Below are 17676 nucleotides of genomic sequence, written 5' to 3' on the forward strand. Positions count from 1 at the left end.
TTCACGTCGGGAAGCTGTCCCAAGTTGCTGCAAACGAAATAACTAAAAAAAAACATCAAAAAGACAAACAGTACAACGTTAAAAGATTGCAGAAAAGTGGACCTTCAACCAATGAAATCCTGACGTGTGTTACAATGTTTGACCTTGAATTCTGATCATGTTGCCTATCTCCCTACACTTTCCCATCTCCTCTCCCCCCACGACTATTTTCTGATGGTTGGCATAGATTTGAAAAGTGGCACTTATCGCAAGCAAGAATCATATTTCTCACCTGCAGTAAAGGCGCTCCCACCAACACTCTTGCATACCCTTAATTTAAGTAAAAAGCCTATGGGCATTGAGTGCTATGATCATGAAGCTTAACATGACATCCTAGCAGTACCACTTACTGCCTGGTGCTAAAAGATAGAAAACACATAGCCCATGAGAAAATTGGCCTGGTTATTTGTTAAGTGGTTGAGAACACTATAAATTTAGAATCATGTTCCCCAGAAACCACACTCTCTCTGTAGGTTTTCCATTATTTTCCAAAGTGAAATTGTAAACAGGGCAATTTGTACTGAGACAGCTTTGATTTTCACAGCAGGAGATCTTGGGAACCAGCACAAAAGCCACCATCAGATGTTGAGGGTCACTGCTGAAATGAGTTTGGGGTAATCTTACTCTGCTTCCCAAGGCACTCAAGCTCCCAATACAAGAACAACCAGCATCTAAATCAAATTAGCCGGGTTCACTATGAAGCATGTGACCATTAAAGTCTACCAGACCCTTGTATTTGATATAAGGACTCAACTTCGAACCATTTCAAGAAGCTTCACAGGGAATGGTAAAGCAACTGTGTATTAGTTGGAGCCTGTTTGCACACTAGCAATGTCCCACAAATCAGCCACGATGTGAACGACCAATTAATCTGAAGGACTACGGATCTGGAAGCGGGCTGCCATGTTTGTCCACAAATACTTTATACTTTATACAGCCAGCAATTCACCTGTGAAGCAATTTGAGTTATTTCAGTGTTGTTGGCACTGTATGGAAAGCAAAGATCATCATTATTAAACTTGATGCATTAAACTTGATGGAGTACGATGGGGTAGGGACTCAGGAGAGATGAGATTAGAAGGGCCAAAGAGACCTCTTCATCTGAATTAATCCTGTGGTCTTTTAGCAACTTTGGTTATCATTTGGACAGAAGAGCTTCATCACCACTGATCCTGTAGACCAAAGGATCTGGCATTGACTCAGCTACTCTGACTCACTTCTACTGGATTGCAGAGCTGTCGAATGTGTTGCTGAGTTCAGCTGTAAGGGATGAGTTTTCCCCGCAGCCTAGCAGACAGCACTGCAGTATTCCATCGGTGTTGTTACACTGACTTTAAGTGCAGACAATATCAGAACCTCCTGGGACGATGGGAAATCCATCTACATATGGGATTTCAAATGTAAACGATTCAGTTTGACTCTCAGGAGATAGAGTGTAATGTGCCTCCACCTGTACAGATTAGCAGCAGGAAATGTTTAAGACGGGCAAGTGAGATCCAGCTTCCGACAGTGCTTAGAAAGTAATCTGAGAAACTGGGTAGAGGCTGCGTGGGAAGAGAACATTTTTGATGTTGATCTGCTGTAAGCTGAACATTAGACTCTTTTTGGGGGGCTGGGGGTTTGGCGGGTGGGTAAAGGTTCAGCAAGCGACTTATGACTGGTTTTATCTGTTAAATGTTTTCACTCGTACCCATCAAGGCAGCATTTCGGCTCCTTTCACTCCTTGTTTTTCATTAACTATAACTTTGTTTTGCGGTCTATATATAAAAACCCATCAATATCAATGCAGACTGAGTGGCGGTATTGGCAAGTTTTACATTTAATGTACTCTCCCACATTATCCCTCACCTGCAATAATGGAATAGCTTGTCTGCACGCACACACATACACATAGAACTAATAAAATATTCCCTTTCCTTGCTTTCTTAAAATCCACCAAAGACAAACTACCTTCAGCCCATCTGTTCAGGTAAGATTTAAATCAGGTCTCCAAGGACATTATGTATATATATATACACACACACACACATACACACAAACTCACACACAATTTTACTTGCCTGGTTTACTCTTTTTAAATGTGAATTTCGAAAACTACTTAGCTCAGCAGTGGTGTCTGCCTTTTGATCTCCTCTAATTTTAACTAAAAACGCTGGCACACAGAACCAATGCAGTCTCGCAAAAAGAAAAGACAATTTTCAGAGCCTTTTTAAATGAATAATAAGTAGGCGATTTATTATGCCCAAAGAAAAAATGTGCGATTGATTTACTCATCCCACATTCGCTTAATATTCTATTTGTACTGTACTTTGGTCCTGTATTGCCTGAACAAGCTCTATCACAAGGTATTCCTTTAAAGCCAATCGCCATATGGACCTTTTGAGCTGGAGATCCATCAAATGAAATAAGTTTTATTGCTGAAATGCGCCGTTTAAAATCACGCAGCAGTTTTTTTTGGGGGTTTTGCTTTGCACGTTCTCTCCCCCACCCACCCCCAGCCCCATCTCGGTGGCTGAGCCTTCGGTCACTACACGACTAACCTCAGGAACTCCCTGCCTCTATCTGTCTGCCTCAGCTCCTCTTTATCTATCTTTAAATCCCACCTTAAGAATGTGAAGTGCTCTAAGACGCCGTCCGGCGTGGAGGACGCTATATAAATCCAAGTTGTTGTTGTTAACTCTTCTACCATGACTACGGCACCTCTGCTCCCCCCTCTACCTTGGTCAGCATCCAACCCCACCACTGTAAGGCACTTCGAGCCATTGAAGGGCACGCTATATAAATGCAAGCTGTCATCGTTTAAATTGAATAGTTAATTGCAATCGAAACATTTTCAAGCCTATTCATAACTTTATTTACAGGTCTGAAGAGCGGGCCAAGTTCAATTTATTTTTTACCCAAAAAGCAATTTTTTTAAAAAAAAAGGACCTGAGAGTACTGACCACATATAGGCTTATCTTTGATGAGTTTAAATAGTCCTGCAAGGAGAGAGGAGTAATCTGGCATCTAAATTGACCCAGGGTGAAGCCAGGAGAACAGATGGAGGCATTTATTCTGGAAGCCTGTTTCCCCTCCTTGAAAATTGACGGACTTAAATAAACTTTTATTACAGTAATCTATTTGTTGATGGCCCTCTAACAAAATCAACCTGAGTACACAGAGATAACTGGTTGGTTGATTTTTTTACATTATGAGACCAGCCTGAAATTGACAACTGCTGTATCTCATTGGAAAATGGATAACTCGGGTTTATTAGCAGCTGTTGGGCAAATTTATCGCTGGGACCAATTTTCTTCCGTTCTTTCTGTAAAAAAATTATGCATGGATTGTGACAAAGTGGAAAATAAATGGCGTAATTTCACTCAGCATCATTATCAACAACTGCAATTATAAGATATTTGTATAATATAAATAACAATTCTTGCATGTAATATCCTACCTCATCACTTCAAAAGTGTTTGAAAGTACTTAACAGTTTTCTGTTGATTGTGCATTTTGTAGGCAAATGAGGCAGCCAATTTGCACATAGCAATGTCCCACAACCTGCCACGAAGTGAACAACCAATTTTTGTTAAGCTGGAGGATTTTTAGGCAGGACATCAGGAGAAACCGGGGTAACGCTTTGACTCAGATGCTGAAATGTAGGTTGAGAACTCCAATTAAGGCACTTAATTAACGCTGGAACTCGATTTAGCTCAGAGAACTGCAACTTTCTGCAGTCTATAAAGGTTCAGAAAGTAAGAGAGCATTTGTGATGTCAAGGCTGAGCAAAGGCCATTCAGCCGACAGATGCTTACTGCTTCACTGCTTTATCTTCCTCACACTGCATCTAATTTATTCTTCAATGTTTCTACTACTTCTGCAACCTCGACTCTATCTGACAGATTGTCCTAAGCGTTCGTAGTATCCGTTTTAAAACGTGTTCTTTTTGCTATTTTAATTCTTCCCGTCTCTCTTGGTTTAATCCAAAGCAATATTCCAAATTGTTGATGTCACTGAATTATCTGAAAAGCAGAGGGAAACCAAGCACTGAAACCAAGGCACTGTGAAGCAGCGAGTGACTTCTGCCAATTATGATCCAAATGGTCACATAAACTTTTGTTTTTATTTCGGTGCGTTTTTTAAATTACATCCAGAATAGAGGAGTGTATTTTCAGCCATTCGTTCATTTCACAAGATCACAAAGGTTTGCAGGCATCGAAGGCCTTTCGGTCCATTTGATCTCACTCTTCCAGAATGCCCAACCTCCTGTGCAATCATTACAGCATCAAAACTGTTTCTTAAATGATTCCAGTGCCTTGGCCTCAATCACTCTTTCTAGCATCCTGTTCCAGTCATTATTCACCCTCTATATAAATACATACATACACACACACACATACAACGTAAATACATACAGACATAGACACACTAGCCTTTTTCAAGGCATCTTGATAATAATCCCTCAAGAAAAAAAATTGGTCACTCAATCCACGACTGTTTGTGGGACACTGTGTGGTATGTAAATGATATGCTATTATATCTTTCATCACAAACAAACAAACAAACAAACACCAAACACTACCATTTGACTGCCAGGCAGACCAAAATAAGCACCGATCTCTTGATTTCATAGAGAAGAGAATACAAGTGTGCGGAGAGATCCACCCGCATCCAGATTCACTAAAGTAGCATTAATTTATTTATTATTCATTAAATTCACAGTATATCCTGTGAAGCGCTGTGAGACATCCCAATGACGTAATAAGGCTCTATATCAAATGAAAGTATTAATATTATTATTATAAAAGGGCATCCAGAATTTGGCAAGTTCGTAACAACAGCTTTAATTTTGAAGCTAGTTTTCTGTAAGTTTATGTTAAGAACCACAGCAATCTGCCTTCAAAGTTTTTGGACTGAATTCAACAAGTTTGCAAATGGTGACTGCTCAGAAATGTTCCACAAATAGAATGAACCTAGACCTCTTGTACACGGGAATGCTATTTACATGCATTGACCGAACTCTGGATTATGATACAGTCCTCTTATGGGGACTGTTTATTGGATCAAAAAGGACATTAAGCTGAAAGCTTTGCTCCCCAGTTTACTCACACATCAGTATGCACAGGACTGCTCTGTATTCCATTTCTGACGGCTTGCCGTTTTATGCTTACAGCAAAATTAAAGCTCCTTTTTTCCCAAAAGACAAGATTGATGAACCTGAACTAACAGTAACTGAATTAAAAGCAGACGCTTCAGTCATCAAGGAGTCCTGGCTGGCATATACAATGCCTGATTCAGTGGTAAGGATGAATGATTATTCGCTTGTTAAAACTGAATGGAGGAAGAAATGTGAACTAAAGTAAGCTGGAATAGCACATATATATATATATATATAAAATCCTGATGATTTCCCATATGAGCCCCACAAAATAATAGCAAACGTTGGTAGTGGAATCTTTGATGGTTCAGTGGAACCCGAGTCAGGATGTTCCTGACATGTATATTATGTGATCTTGATGATCCACTAATAATTGACATTCTTCTACCAAAACGTTAAATGTCTTCCTGGCACTGATGTGATAAGGAGGGCTGTAGGAGTATTATCACAAGCGATGCCAGTCAACTGGTTTATTTCCCAACCCACAAAACGCACATCACTGAGGTGGATTTCAAACCTGAGGGAGGCAAACTGCGTCTCCTGGAAGCAGAACTGGCTCCAAGGTGACATGCCATTGCTTGGGAAGTCCTCCCGACATGAAAGGCGCTTTACAAATGTAATGTTGTTGTTGTTTGGCAAATGAATGTCAAAATCCAGCCCACTCTCTGTGACAGTCTCAATAGTCTGGTTCCTGAGCCAGACGAGTCTGCAGGATTCCGGGTCAGTGCTGAATGCAGGCCAGCACAGCCTGGCTCATAATAATAATAATAATAATAATCCTTGTATTTGATATAGCGCTTTTCACATCGGGAGGACATCCCAAAGCGCTTCACAGAACACACTGTAAAGTGAATTGACTGTATATTTGTGGGTGAACGCGGCAGCCAATTGCGCACAGCAATGTCCCACAAACAGTCGCAGATTGAAAATGACCAATTTATTATTGTTTTGGTTTTGGAGGGATTATTATTAGGCTCTGTGTGGAGTAAGGAAACTTGCCCAGGGTTTCGCCCTCTGCCTGGAATTGAACTCAGGTCTCTCGCTTGCAAAGCGAGTGCTCTAACCACTGAGCTACAGGACTCCACATTCATTGGCAGGAATTGGAAGGGCAGACCAGTCACTGGGGCAGGGAGCCATCCCACTCAGCTCCTTTTAACCCTGCAAGCCAAAGCTCTAACAGGTAGGGTGGTCCTCGCTGGACAAGCAGTGGGGAAGCTTTCAAACCCACTGACTGGATTGTAGTGCAGGTAAAGTAACAATAAGTGTTTCTGCAACCCATGTATAAAAACTTACCAGTTTCAACACACAGTAATATAATTTCTCACCATTTAACACCCAGCGCAAAACAAATGAAAACAGTCAATTATAAAAATTAAATGGGGCCCGGGTCACGAATAACTTGCAAAAGGAAATTTGCACTTAGAGAATTCGGCATCTACTTCAGATAGCTGGGAAGAACGGGCATCACTAAATAGACTTTAGCTTGATTTATTTAATTATAAAATGTACCTTTTTGACCACGGTTTTGGTCTTCAATGTGAAAGGTGCTATATAAATTTGTATTATATCTTTCGCCTCCTTACCCCTCCCACAAATACACACATACCCCCTCAGCTCTGGTGCCCAGCCAGATTTATCAAGCTCCTTGAGCATCCTCACAACCCAAAAGGTGCTATAGAAGGGTAAACTGTATTATATTATTCTATTGTACAGTATTTGATCTGTCTTAGTATATTGCATGTTAAAAAAACACACAGCAAGGCATTTAATTCAAAAAAAGTCTGAGGATGATTAGCTTTGTATAACTATAAGACTTCTTGCATTTGATCTAGCGCCTTATCACATCATTGAGACGTTTCAAAGCACTCGACAGAATATACTGTAGAGTAGATTGATCGTGTATTTTGTGGGCGAAAAAATATTCCATCCAATGTTTGATGTGAAATAGTAGCACTTAAAAAAAACTTTCTGAAACATCCTATTATACTAAGAGTTCGACGTAAATCCACTCCAATGTCCCAATAGATTTTAGCCCCCACCCCCACATCAGTATTGTTTTCATAGTTGGGTTGCCTCTTGCCCCTGTAGTGGGATGAAACACAAGCTTTAAATCAGCGACAAATCAGATCGCTATAAAATTGCCTAACGAGAATCTACTATCATTTTTGCACAAAGGGGAAAAAAAAACAGCACGTACATTAAAGTGATCATTTAATAACACCCACTGGTACCTCAACTCACTCAGGGATAAATGTAAATATTGTGAGAGTGCATTCCATTTCCATCACGATGAAGCAAACAGAATGCAATCCCGGTGTGTAAATAAGGTTCTGAGCAGCAATTGCGAAAACAAAGGAGATGCAGCAAAATAGGTTGAGCATTCCCATCACTGGAAGTCTTTTGGTAGCATTGCTGGAGTGAAGTGGGATCATTTTCCACTCTCAAGCCTAACCAGAACTAGCAGCAAGTAAACAGTATCATCAAGCCTGCAGCACACACCCAGCTCCTAGATAATGGCATAGATCAATTGGAAGATAAATTGTTTTTGCTTGCATATAGCTCATGCTTTTAAAACGCAGCGTTAGTTATCTGAAGGAGAAAATAAAAAGCAAATTCCTTCTTGGAAAGTGATTGGTTTTTTTTTTTTTGCTTTTCTTAAAGCGCAAGCATTTGAAAATCTCAACACCTCTTCCACTTTGCTTTTGATCCAAGAAACCCGAATAGGTTTCTGCTTAAACATACGCTTCTTTTTTCAGATGACAGATTTGTGACGGGCTGCGCGAATTGTTTCCAACATCGTCTGATAGAATACATTTATCTAAACAGGCAGCAATAAGTATTTGATACGGACTGTGAAAGGTTGAGATGATCAGCTCTCCACCTGAGAAACGGAATCATCAAAGGGACATAGGAATAGACCATTGTGATCTTTTTGGCCATTTACAAAGTGAAAAACAAAATTTTAAAAATAAACCTGATCTATAGGATTACACTGTCATACCCTCATTTGAACCCTTTGCTAAATAATTACCTAATTCCCACTTGAATTTGCTGCTACAATCTGCCCCCAGCCTTTCCCCGGGTAATCTACTCCACATTCTCCATGTGAAATCATTGAATCTGAACGGCTGTATCTTGCCACCTTCCGTATTCACTTCACGGCTGCTTGTGGGACAAACGCACAATAAAATAAAATCACATGAAGTGTTTTGAGACGTCTCGACGACATGATCAGGATCGATATCAAATGCAAGGAGGGCTTATCATTCCTGAACCTTTTGACCACTTTCAACATGGTCTCGATGCTCGCTTGATCAAAACAATTCTGGACTTTGAAAATTTCAATAAAATCTCCTCTGGGCTTTCTTCTCTGGGCAAATATTCCGAGCTTCCATCGTCTCTCTCGTCTGAACTCAGGTGACGAATTCCAGCTATGAAGGTAATTGCTATTCCCTGGACCTTTCTGAGGCCAAGATGGGCTCACTGCAATACAGTCACCAGAAGTGCACACAGCATTCAAGATGAGGCTGGAGCAGTGATCGGTACAAGTTTTACATTGCTTCTTGTGACTCATGACTTTTGACACACCCCAAGTTCTTGTTTGCTTTCTGACTGAAGGTGCAAACAGCACGATTGGGTTAAGGTCAGAGTACAAGGGTTACTACGCTGGTTTACACATTCCTTACGCATTCTGTTCCTTTCAAATACAATCCGACACAAGAAAAAGTTAATAAAAGTGGCAAGCTTTTAACTCTGAAATCCAGTACGCCAGCCAATAGCGAAACTCAGGGAGATCAGATCATAGTCACAAGGGATTTGTAAGTTGATCTATTTTGGGGGCGAAATAAATTAGAAGCTTTGAGAATACGCTTTTTTGCCATCCTTTACCATCTGCTCTGGAAACAAAATGCTGAAGTAGACACAATAATGCTCCAACAGCAATATTTTTCTATGTAAACTCAAGAGTGCAAAACGTGTAACAATATCTGCAAAGGTTTGGAGCTCAAACAGAGATTGGAAAAAATATAAAATGAATTCACCTCACAGTATATTCTGTGAAGAGCTTTGAGACGTCTCAAAGGCGTGATAAGGCGCTATATCATGTGCAAGGATTATTATTATTATTATCAGAAATAGCACAAAGCTACGAATATAACTAATTAACAATCTAATTAACAATAAGTCCAAAACTGCACCACGCGCTAGCCTGCAAACCCATTTCTCGTGCGCGCAGAACCGCGAAAAATTCTTAAATTCATTCTCAATTCAAAAACCGGTTTACTGCACTTCTTAAAACACAGCAGCTTCCAAATTAAAGACGGATTTAGGAATTTACCACAAGTTCACGCTATTTTAAATTTTAAGTCATAACTGTCTTCCAGGCTAAGATTAATTGAAATTTCAAGTCTGTCATTCTCTATATTAAGTAATAATAATTCCTACATTTGATGTAGCACCTTATCATGTTGCCCAAAGCCCTTCACATGATTTACAATTTTTTTTACAAAAAAGATTGTGACAATGTCACCCACTCATATATCTCAATAAGCGTTCTCTTGTCAATTTATTCACTTTTAGGGGATGGTGGGCAAGGAGGGGAGTGTTTGGGGTATAAATTAATGAAGTAGCGCAACCACAAGATCAGTCTGGACTTACAAAGATTTACAAAACAGGCCACTCAGCCCAACCAGTCTGTGTCGTGTTTATACTCCACACGAGGCAATGGAGCTTTGGTCCATTCGATCTCATCCCTCCAGAATACTCACCGTACCAACCTCTCATTGTAGCATCAAGCTGCTTTTTAAATGAGTTAAGTGTCATGGCCTCTACCACATTTCATGGCAATCTGTTCCAGTCATTGAACACCATAACACTTACCCTGCCAATAGTTTTTGGAAATGGTCCTCTTTGGTTCTCAGGGAACGAAATGGGAGGAGCAATCAAAGACCTTCTACTTCTGTGTAGAACAGTCTCGCTTCCAATCACCAGCGGTTCCTTCGAAAACAAAAGGCAAACATGTGAAGAGGTTTCAATGTGTGCTTCAATATGCAAACACAACTTTCTTTCTTGTAAAGGCAGAATTTGAATTGCTGACAAGCATTTGGAACAGCATATAATAATAATTAGAAGAATAATTATCCGTGCATTTAATGTAGAACCTTTCACATCAGAAGGACTTCTCAAAGTACTTCAAATGATACCCTGTGAAGTGATTGTTCTGTAGGTAAATTCGGCAGCCACAGTAATGTCCCACAAACAGGCATGAAGTGAATGATCAATTTTATCAGGACTCCAGGGAAAACTCTCTTCTCGTTTAAATAGTGCCACGGGATCTTTAACACCTGCCTGAACAGGTAGACAGGACCCCAGTTTAATGTCTCATCAAAGGACAGCACTCCTGACAATGCAGCACCATCCCCTTGATTGTATTGGTGTCAGCCTAGATTGTGAATCCAGGGTCCTGGTGTAGGGGCTTGAAGCCACAACCTTGTAACTCGGTCGCAAGAGATTGCTAGCAAAGAGCCAGGCTGACAATTTGTATTAACTTTGATAAACTGCACGACTAAAACTTTTATTCAGATTAAAACCTTGCAACAAAATGGAGATGAAAGTCACTATAGTGTGTGCTCTATTAAATTAAGTTTTGCTTTTGAGCTAATACTGGAAAGTGCCAAATGTACTTTGCAGGCCTGTGCAGACGAGTTAACATTGGAAAACGCTGGCAAGTTTAACAGTGAACTGAACAAGTTATTTAATGAGTGTAAAGGGGCCGTAATTCACCAGTGATTAAGGGTTGAGTTAATTAGGCCTTTCATTTCAGTAAATGAATTCCTCACACAAATAACTCAGGCGTTTGATATTGGCAAAACGCAGCAACCCATTAACCCACTGTTGCAATGCTTGACATAAGCAATCAATTGCAAAGATGCATTTCACCAGCGCAACTAATCCAGGTTTAAGCATTAGAACTTTTTTTTTGGTATTCTAAATAGACGCGAACGAACAAGTCAATTTCAGAGTGCCCAGTAAAAGAAAACGATTCCAACACATCGGGTCTTAAACAATGTTTGTATAAACATTTGTTTCGCTGTCAACTCCCTTACTAAGGGGGCTAAGTATGTTATAAATAAAGAACAAGGATTTGGGGAACTAACGAAAAAACAACTTGAAAACCAATTTGACACAAGTACATTCCTTCTACAGGCCACCCAAAATATTCCTATTTTGGCCTCCACCTATCCTATCCTCGCAGGAAAGGCTTGTTATGTAGACTTGCTGGTCACCAAATGTGATTTGGAACCAAAAAAAACACTACAACACACAGGTATGACACTATCATACACTATGCAAAATAAGGCAAGGAACAGATATCTTATAATTATTTTTATGTCACAATCAATGACCTATTATTCCCATAAAATGGTGATACATTAGTCACTTTGATATGTGACAATGTTTAAGAGTTGCCGTCTCTATTGTACTGACAGTTTAAGGGGAGTTTGAAGGATGAGAATCCTTTGATTAATTTGCCACCCTCATTTTCGTGGTTCAATGTAATGCAGTCCAGTGCCGAGTGTTCAGTCAGTGTCTGCTGCGGTTTGATGGTACCTCTCTGTTCTGATCTTCCCCAACTTTTAATGATCAGGCTCAGACAGTAACAGAGGACACAGTACTGCTTTACCTCTGAAGGGAGTAGTTGAGTGACACCTCCATACATTAGCGTGTCTAAGGGGGCGGCTTGATTTCTGACTTTAAAGTCAATTGAGATTGAATGTACAGAGATCATTCAATCTGAAAGCTGTGTTTTCAATCGAATAGATTAAAAAAACAAATGGGAGTGGTGGGGGGGGCAAGAGACTTAATCCCTTTAAAGGGACACCGTCACAAGATGGTCAAAATTTCACTGAGCTTTAACCCGTATGACTATGTTACCTTATGATCGAGTAGGTGTAATGGAATTGTGGATTTGGTATTAATTTGGGAGCCAGTTTTTAGACTTCAGTTCTCAAAAATTCTGATAAAATCTTTAAGACAAAATGGTCTTACAGGCTAGGACTAGGACGAATTGATATTTCTTACTACCCTACCAACCTGCCCGCTCCTTCCATTCAGCAGGCTCCGGTCTGCTCCACGTCTCCCGCCCGACCCGCCCTACCATCGGTGGCTGAGCTTTCAGCCTCTCTGCCCCCACACTCTGGAACTCCATCCTACAGTCTCTTCGCCTCGCTTCCTCCCTTGCCTCCTTCAAGGCCGGTCTCAAAACCCTCCTCTTCGATCGTGCCTTCGGTCGCCCGCCCACCTCTTTGCCTTCCCTCACCCCTACACCACCCCTCCCCCATGCTCGGGTCCTGACCCCTGACTGTCCAGCGTCTTGGGACGTCCTCCCGACGTGAAAGGCTTTGTTGTTGTTGTTACTACCTGACTTTATATACCTGCCTTATGAAACAGTGTAGCCCCGTAAAATATCTTTACAACACCTCTGTATTATTAAGACTTATGGCTGTTCTGCACAATTTCTCTGTGAGACAGTGATGTGTCCTTTCATGCTATTCCATTTACAGAGTGAATGGTCTGTGTTAGATGCAGAATTTACACTTTTTGTCTCTGTAAGCACATAAAAATTCACTAAAATCAGGAAAAAAATACTGTAATTATCCTCCTGTTGCTGCTAAATACTTTTCGTACTCAAGAAAACAAAAATCGAACCATCTTATTTTATTGAATGTGACAAGATAAGGCATCAGTGAAGCCAATTCGTGCACAGCAAGGCTCCGTAAACAACCAGGGGGTGAACAATCCATTTATCTAGAGGATTGTTAGCCCACAGGAGGAATTCCCTTCTCTTTGACTCGACTCATGGGAATCTTTAACATCCAATCAAACAGGCATATTGGTTCAGCATCTCATCCGAAGGACGGCCTCTCCGACAATGCAACGCTACCCCACCATTGCACTGTGTCCATCTCAACCAGGACTCCCGCCCTGAAGTGGGCCTTGAACCCACAACCTCCTGATCCAGAGACAAGAACGCTACCAACTGAGCCCAAGCTGACAAATTGTTGCTAATATTCAGCAGGTCTCAACTAGTTGAGTTTGGAAGAGTAACCCTGTTGCTTTTACTTACAGCCACTGCTAACATTTATCTCTCTACTGAGATGCTCCTCGAAGCAGTGAAAGACCAAGGTTTCAGAGCGTGTGTCAGATATCTGCTTAGTTGTGGAAAAGTTGATTCATAGGTTTGTGTCCACCTCCCTTAGATGGCCCCTAGTCACCAGCACAAAGCTACTCTGATAGAAACTGTGCTCTTAAACTGTGGAATAACCGAGGAAATACTGACAATTATTATGGAGAACAAATGATAGTGTGGGGACAAGCATGCACCAAATATGAGTATATGATGTTAGAAGAGGTTTGGGATATATCCTATCAGACACAATTACTGAATGCGATATTCATGTATTATGAATGAACACAGTTTACTGTCATTTCCAATGTGCCAGACAGAAAAGTGAAACAAAACAAAAATGATAACAGCAGGACTTCCAATATGGCTATCACATCATTCCCGCAGGATGGGGCTACCTTCAGAAGCATTCGATTTCATTAAAGAAGCGCAATGTAATAATGTGTTCATTTCTATCCAGCTATCCACAAATGTAACCTCTATCCAGTAAATGCAATCCACTTTTATATAAAAAAATAGCGATTACACTGCCAATGTAAAAGCAGACTTCTTCCACAGTGAGATAGAAAATGCATTATGTGTCCAAAGTGTTAATATGCTGGAAACTGAAAATCACAAGGCATTGAAGGCTATATTATTACAGTACTCAGCCATCAAAGGCTATATTATTACAGTACTTAGCCATTGAAGGCTATATTATTACAGTACTCAGCCGTCAAAGGTTATATTATTACAGTGCTCAGCTATCAAAGGCTATATTATTACAGGACTGTATTTTAATCAGCAAAACACAATGGGTACACCTTTGCTACTTTAATAAAGTGATTTGCATTCGTCAGTCATCCCCTTCTCTCTGCCACCTAATGTTGGATTATATTTCTGATTAGGGAAACCGCTGGTGTCATCCTGAGTGAGAAAGCAGGGAGGCTGATGGATTCTGAATCAGAGAAACATGGTCTAGGAACCAGCGAGAGCCAAATGGGATGACTACAGCTCATGTAAGAACTTGATGTTGGACAGGCAACCAAAAACAGACAAGTCAGCCACAATGTTATTGAGGCTGGAGGGAGAATGACCAATTAATTTGGAATATTTCTGCCCAAGGCACTGGAAGAATCTTCCTTTTCTCTTTGAGCAGTGCTGTGGGATCGTTTACATTCACCTGACCAGGTAGACACTTCAATGTCTCGTCCAAAAGATGGCAACTCTGACGATGATTGATTGTCAGGCCGGGTTCATCTCCTGACAGTGAGTGGCGCTTGAACCCACAATCCTTTGAGCCAGAGGTGAAAGTGTTATAAACTGAGCCAATGTGGCAAACATCTCATCATGATTTACTCATTTAATTCATTCTCCAGGGGATTTTTTTTTTACGCAGCCAAAACCATTCACTGTGGAACATACCTGAGCAGTCCTCTCTATCCTTTAATCCCACTTATTTTTCAACCATACTCTATTCCTCTGTGACTTCATGCTAAAACGTGGGGTTAGCTTCCATTGTATGCCTTTTGCTTTTGGAAATTGCGTATGAGCAAATACTGCAAGTTAGACTTCTATTGTTAATCAATATGTTTCAGAAATTATACTTCACATAGTCCGTAATGCCGTCGAAAGCTCTCTATTTATAGCAGGCACTAATTTAATTACTGGAGTAAAGTCTGCTCCCCCATTTCAGTTCAAACCCTTCATATGGATACAGTCGTGTTAATAAAGAGGGTGAGGGAGTTGGAGCTGATGAATGGAAACATCTCTGCAATTTCAGGCAATGATGTGTGCCATGTTTAATTGAAACCATTCCAATTATTTATCCTGACCACAGGGATTCTTGCTGGAAACGTACATTACCCCACTAAATCTGGATATTCAGGGATTTCTCTGGCTAGTATGTCTTTTCTCTGCGATTAAATATCCCTGACAAAATCAGTGGGGTGTGAAAATTGAAACCCTATGTGAAGCAGACATCTACCTGTAATAGCTGACTTATTTAGTGCTGCTCTGGGAGGTTTTATATCGGTTATATGATTAACTATAGCATTATTCAATATGAAGACCATTTTTGTAGTAATCTTTGTACAATACTGAAATATGACATTAATATAGAGCAACCCTAAAGAGAAGCACTGAAAATTACTGGGACAATTTAAAAAGGATGATTTTGTATCAAATTACTCTCTTTCCAAGTACTGCCACCCACTAGATAAGGCCAGATAATTACTGTTATTTAAAAATATGTATCAATTGCATTTAACTTATTCCCATTCTGAAAGATTTCCCTTTGGGGTTTTTTTTCAGGGGGATGGGGAGTGGGATCCAGCACACACAGACTATTTTGCGATATTCACTAACCCGATCCCTCACCATCTCCAAGACCCATCTCAAGACCCTCCTCTTCGACCATGGTTTCGATCTCCCTGCTCCCCCCCCTCCCCCCGGCACTCCACCCTCGACCCCCAGCTTGGGTCCGTAACTCTGTTTGTCCAGCGCCTTGGGACGTCCTCCTGACATGAAAGGTGCTGTACAAATGTAATTTTGGTGCTGTTATGTTGTGTTAATGCCATGAAAAATTAATAAATATAAGTGGAATTTCTCTGTTGCTTTGCCAAGAATTCCCCTTTTAGCACCGACCCAAAGTTATCGCAGTATCTGAGTCGCAAGGTCATACTAGAATCCGCACTGCTTCCAACTAGGGACCCGTGTGGATTTGTAGTTATTCCAAGTGCTCCAAGACGCTGTCCTATGTGAAGGGCGCTATATAAATGCAAGTTGTTGTTATTCAGTGTGAATAATTTCAGTCTTCAAATGCCGCTCAGCTCGTTCGTGGGCCACAGAAAAGGCCACCAATTGAAGCAGACTAAACATATAGCGTTACACTTAGAAACACAGATCTGAATTCAAGTTTACAGGCAGCAGCTGCAACCTGCTGAGCTCCAGGCCAGCTCCACACCATAAAAAGGCCATTAAAGTCTAGATTACAAGGAAAGCTCCTCTTTATTCTTCTAATTGAGAAGAAAATCCCATTAGTCCGAAGGAAATCCTAACCTTACTTGACCTCGACTGAGTATCTCAAACTTTTGACCTGGATGGGTGAATGTCTCTCATAACCATTCTTAACAAAAAGCCAGCACTTGTTAAGTGATGGTTCCTGCACGTCAGACAGAACAAGGCTCTAAAAAACTGTCAAGGAATAAGATTCACAAAGGTATTCTCATTCCATATATCTCATTACTATCACTGATACAAGGACAGTTTTATATTTGAACCCACTTAAACTGCTCTGACCCAACATATTAATTTTAAACTTGGAATATTTCTGAGGCCCTTGAGAAACAAGAGAGAGAACATTGTCCTTTCACCTCTGGGAAATTGATTTGAGTCCACCCTAGATTAATGGAGTGATAGTCTTCTAGGATGCTGCTCAAGGTCATTTGATTACAAGTTAAATGGCTTATTTTATCCCTTTATAACTCATTGGTTAGGCTATTAGCTCGAACGCTGACTAGCTTTCAGTGGACTGTATTCCAACTGAAGTGGATGCTTTGTAAAGAGATCAGAGGAGGGCGTCAGGAATGATTCTGTAACTTTTTACTAGGAGGCTCGCAGATGTCACCAGTTTTCAATGGAGGACAGTCAAGATTAAGAAGCAACGTGAGGTACAACAACAACTTGCATTTACTGTATATCGTACCCTTCCCTCAGGATAATGTCTTAATATGGAACTTTAAAGCACAGAGAGACATGGATAATGTAGACATAATTAGATTACTTTGAGGCTATGATCACAGTGACACAAGTAGCAATTTAACCAACTGCCTGCAATCTCGAAAATTGATGATTTATTTTCTTAGAGCACTACTACGCAGAATCAGTTCTCAACAGTTACTATGGATAGATAAAACTTGGTTTAAGAACAGCGATGAAGGTCACACGGGCAGGAAGCGCTACAAATATTCTATTTAGGAAGTTTGATAGGTAGACTTGTTGGACCGATGGTCTGCTCCTGCCTGAAACCCACAGTGTTACGAAACACAAGAGGGCGTAAAATGCAGCATTTCATAAATCATTCTCCAGCGGAACAAATGCACTGGATCTAGATTTATTTCATTTATGTAGCATTTCGAGCATCCAGAATTTGGTAAATTCTTAAGTTCAGCCTCAATTTTGCTGCCTGGGCTTCCTGCAGGGTTCTTTTAAGAAAACCGATTTGAAAGTTCAGACTGAATTTAACAATTTGCCAAGCTCTGCACGCTCTGAAATGCTATGTTATTAGAGTAAATCTAGACCCAGGTGGAATCATCACATTGAATTATGAAAA

The 17676-nt window shown here is 40.5% G+C and overlaps 1 protein-coding gene across 1 annotated transcript in view; it reads right to left on the bottom strand.

Moving 5' to 3' along the window:
* The window catches only part of cdh13 (cadherin 13, H-cadherin (heart)), a 245349-nt gene that overhangs the window by 145561 nt on the left and 82112 nt on the right, over positions 1-17676 (bottom strand). Inside the window, exon 4 of the mRNA XM_007889261.2 lies at positions 10058-10174. Within this exon, the coding sequence (XP_007887452.2) occupies positions 10058-10174 (117 nt within the window). The remainder of the gene's footprint in view (positions 1-10057; positions 10175-17676) is intronic.

The sequence above is a fragment of the Callorhinchus milii genome, unplaced genomic scaffold (assembly GCF_018977255.1).
Source record: "Callorhinchus milii isolate IMCB2004 unplaced genomic scaffold, IMCB_Cmil_1.0 Scaffold14, whole genome shotgun sequence".
NCBI lineage: Eukaryota > Metazoa > Chordata > Chondrichthyes > Chimaeriformes > Callorhinchidae > Callorhinchus > Callorhinchus milii.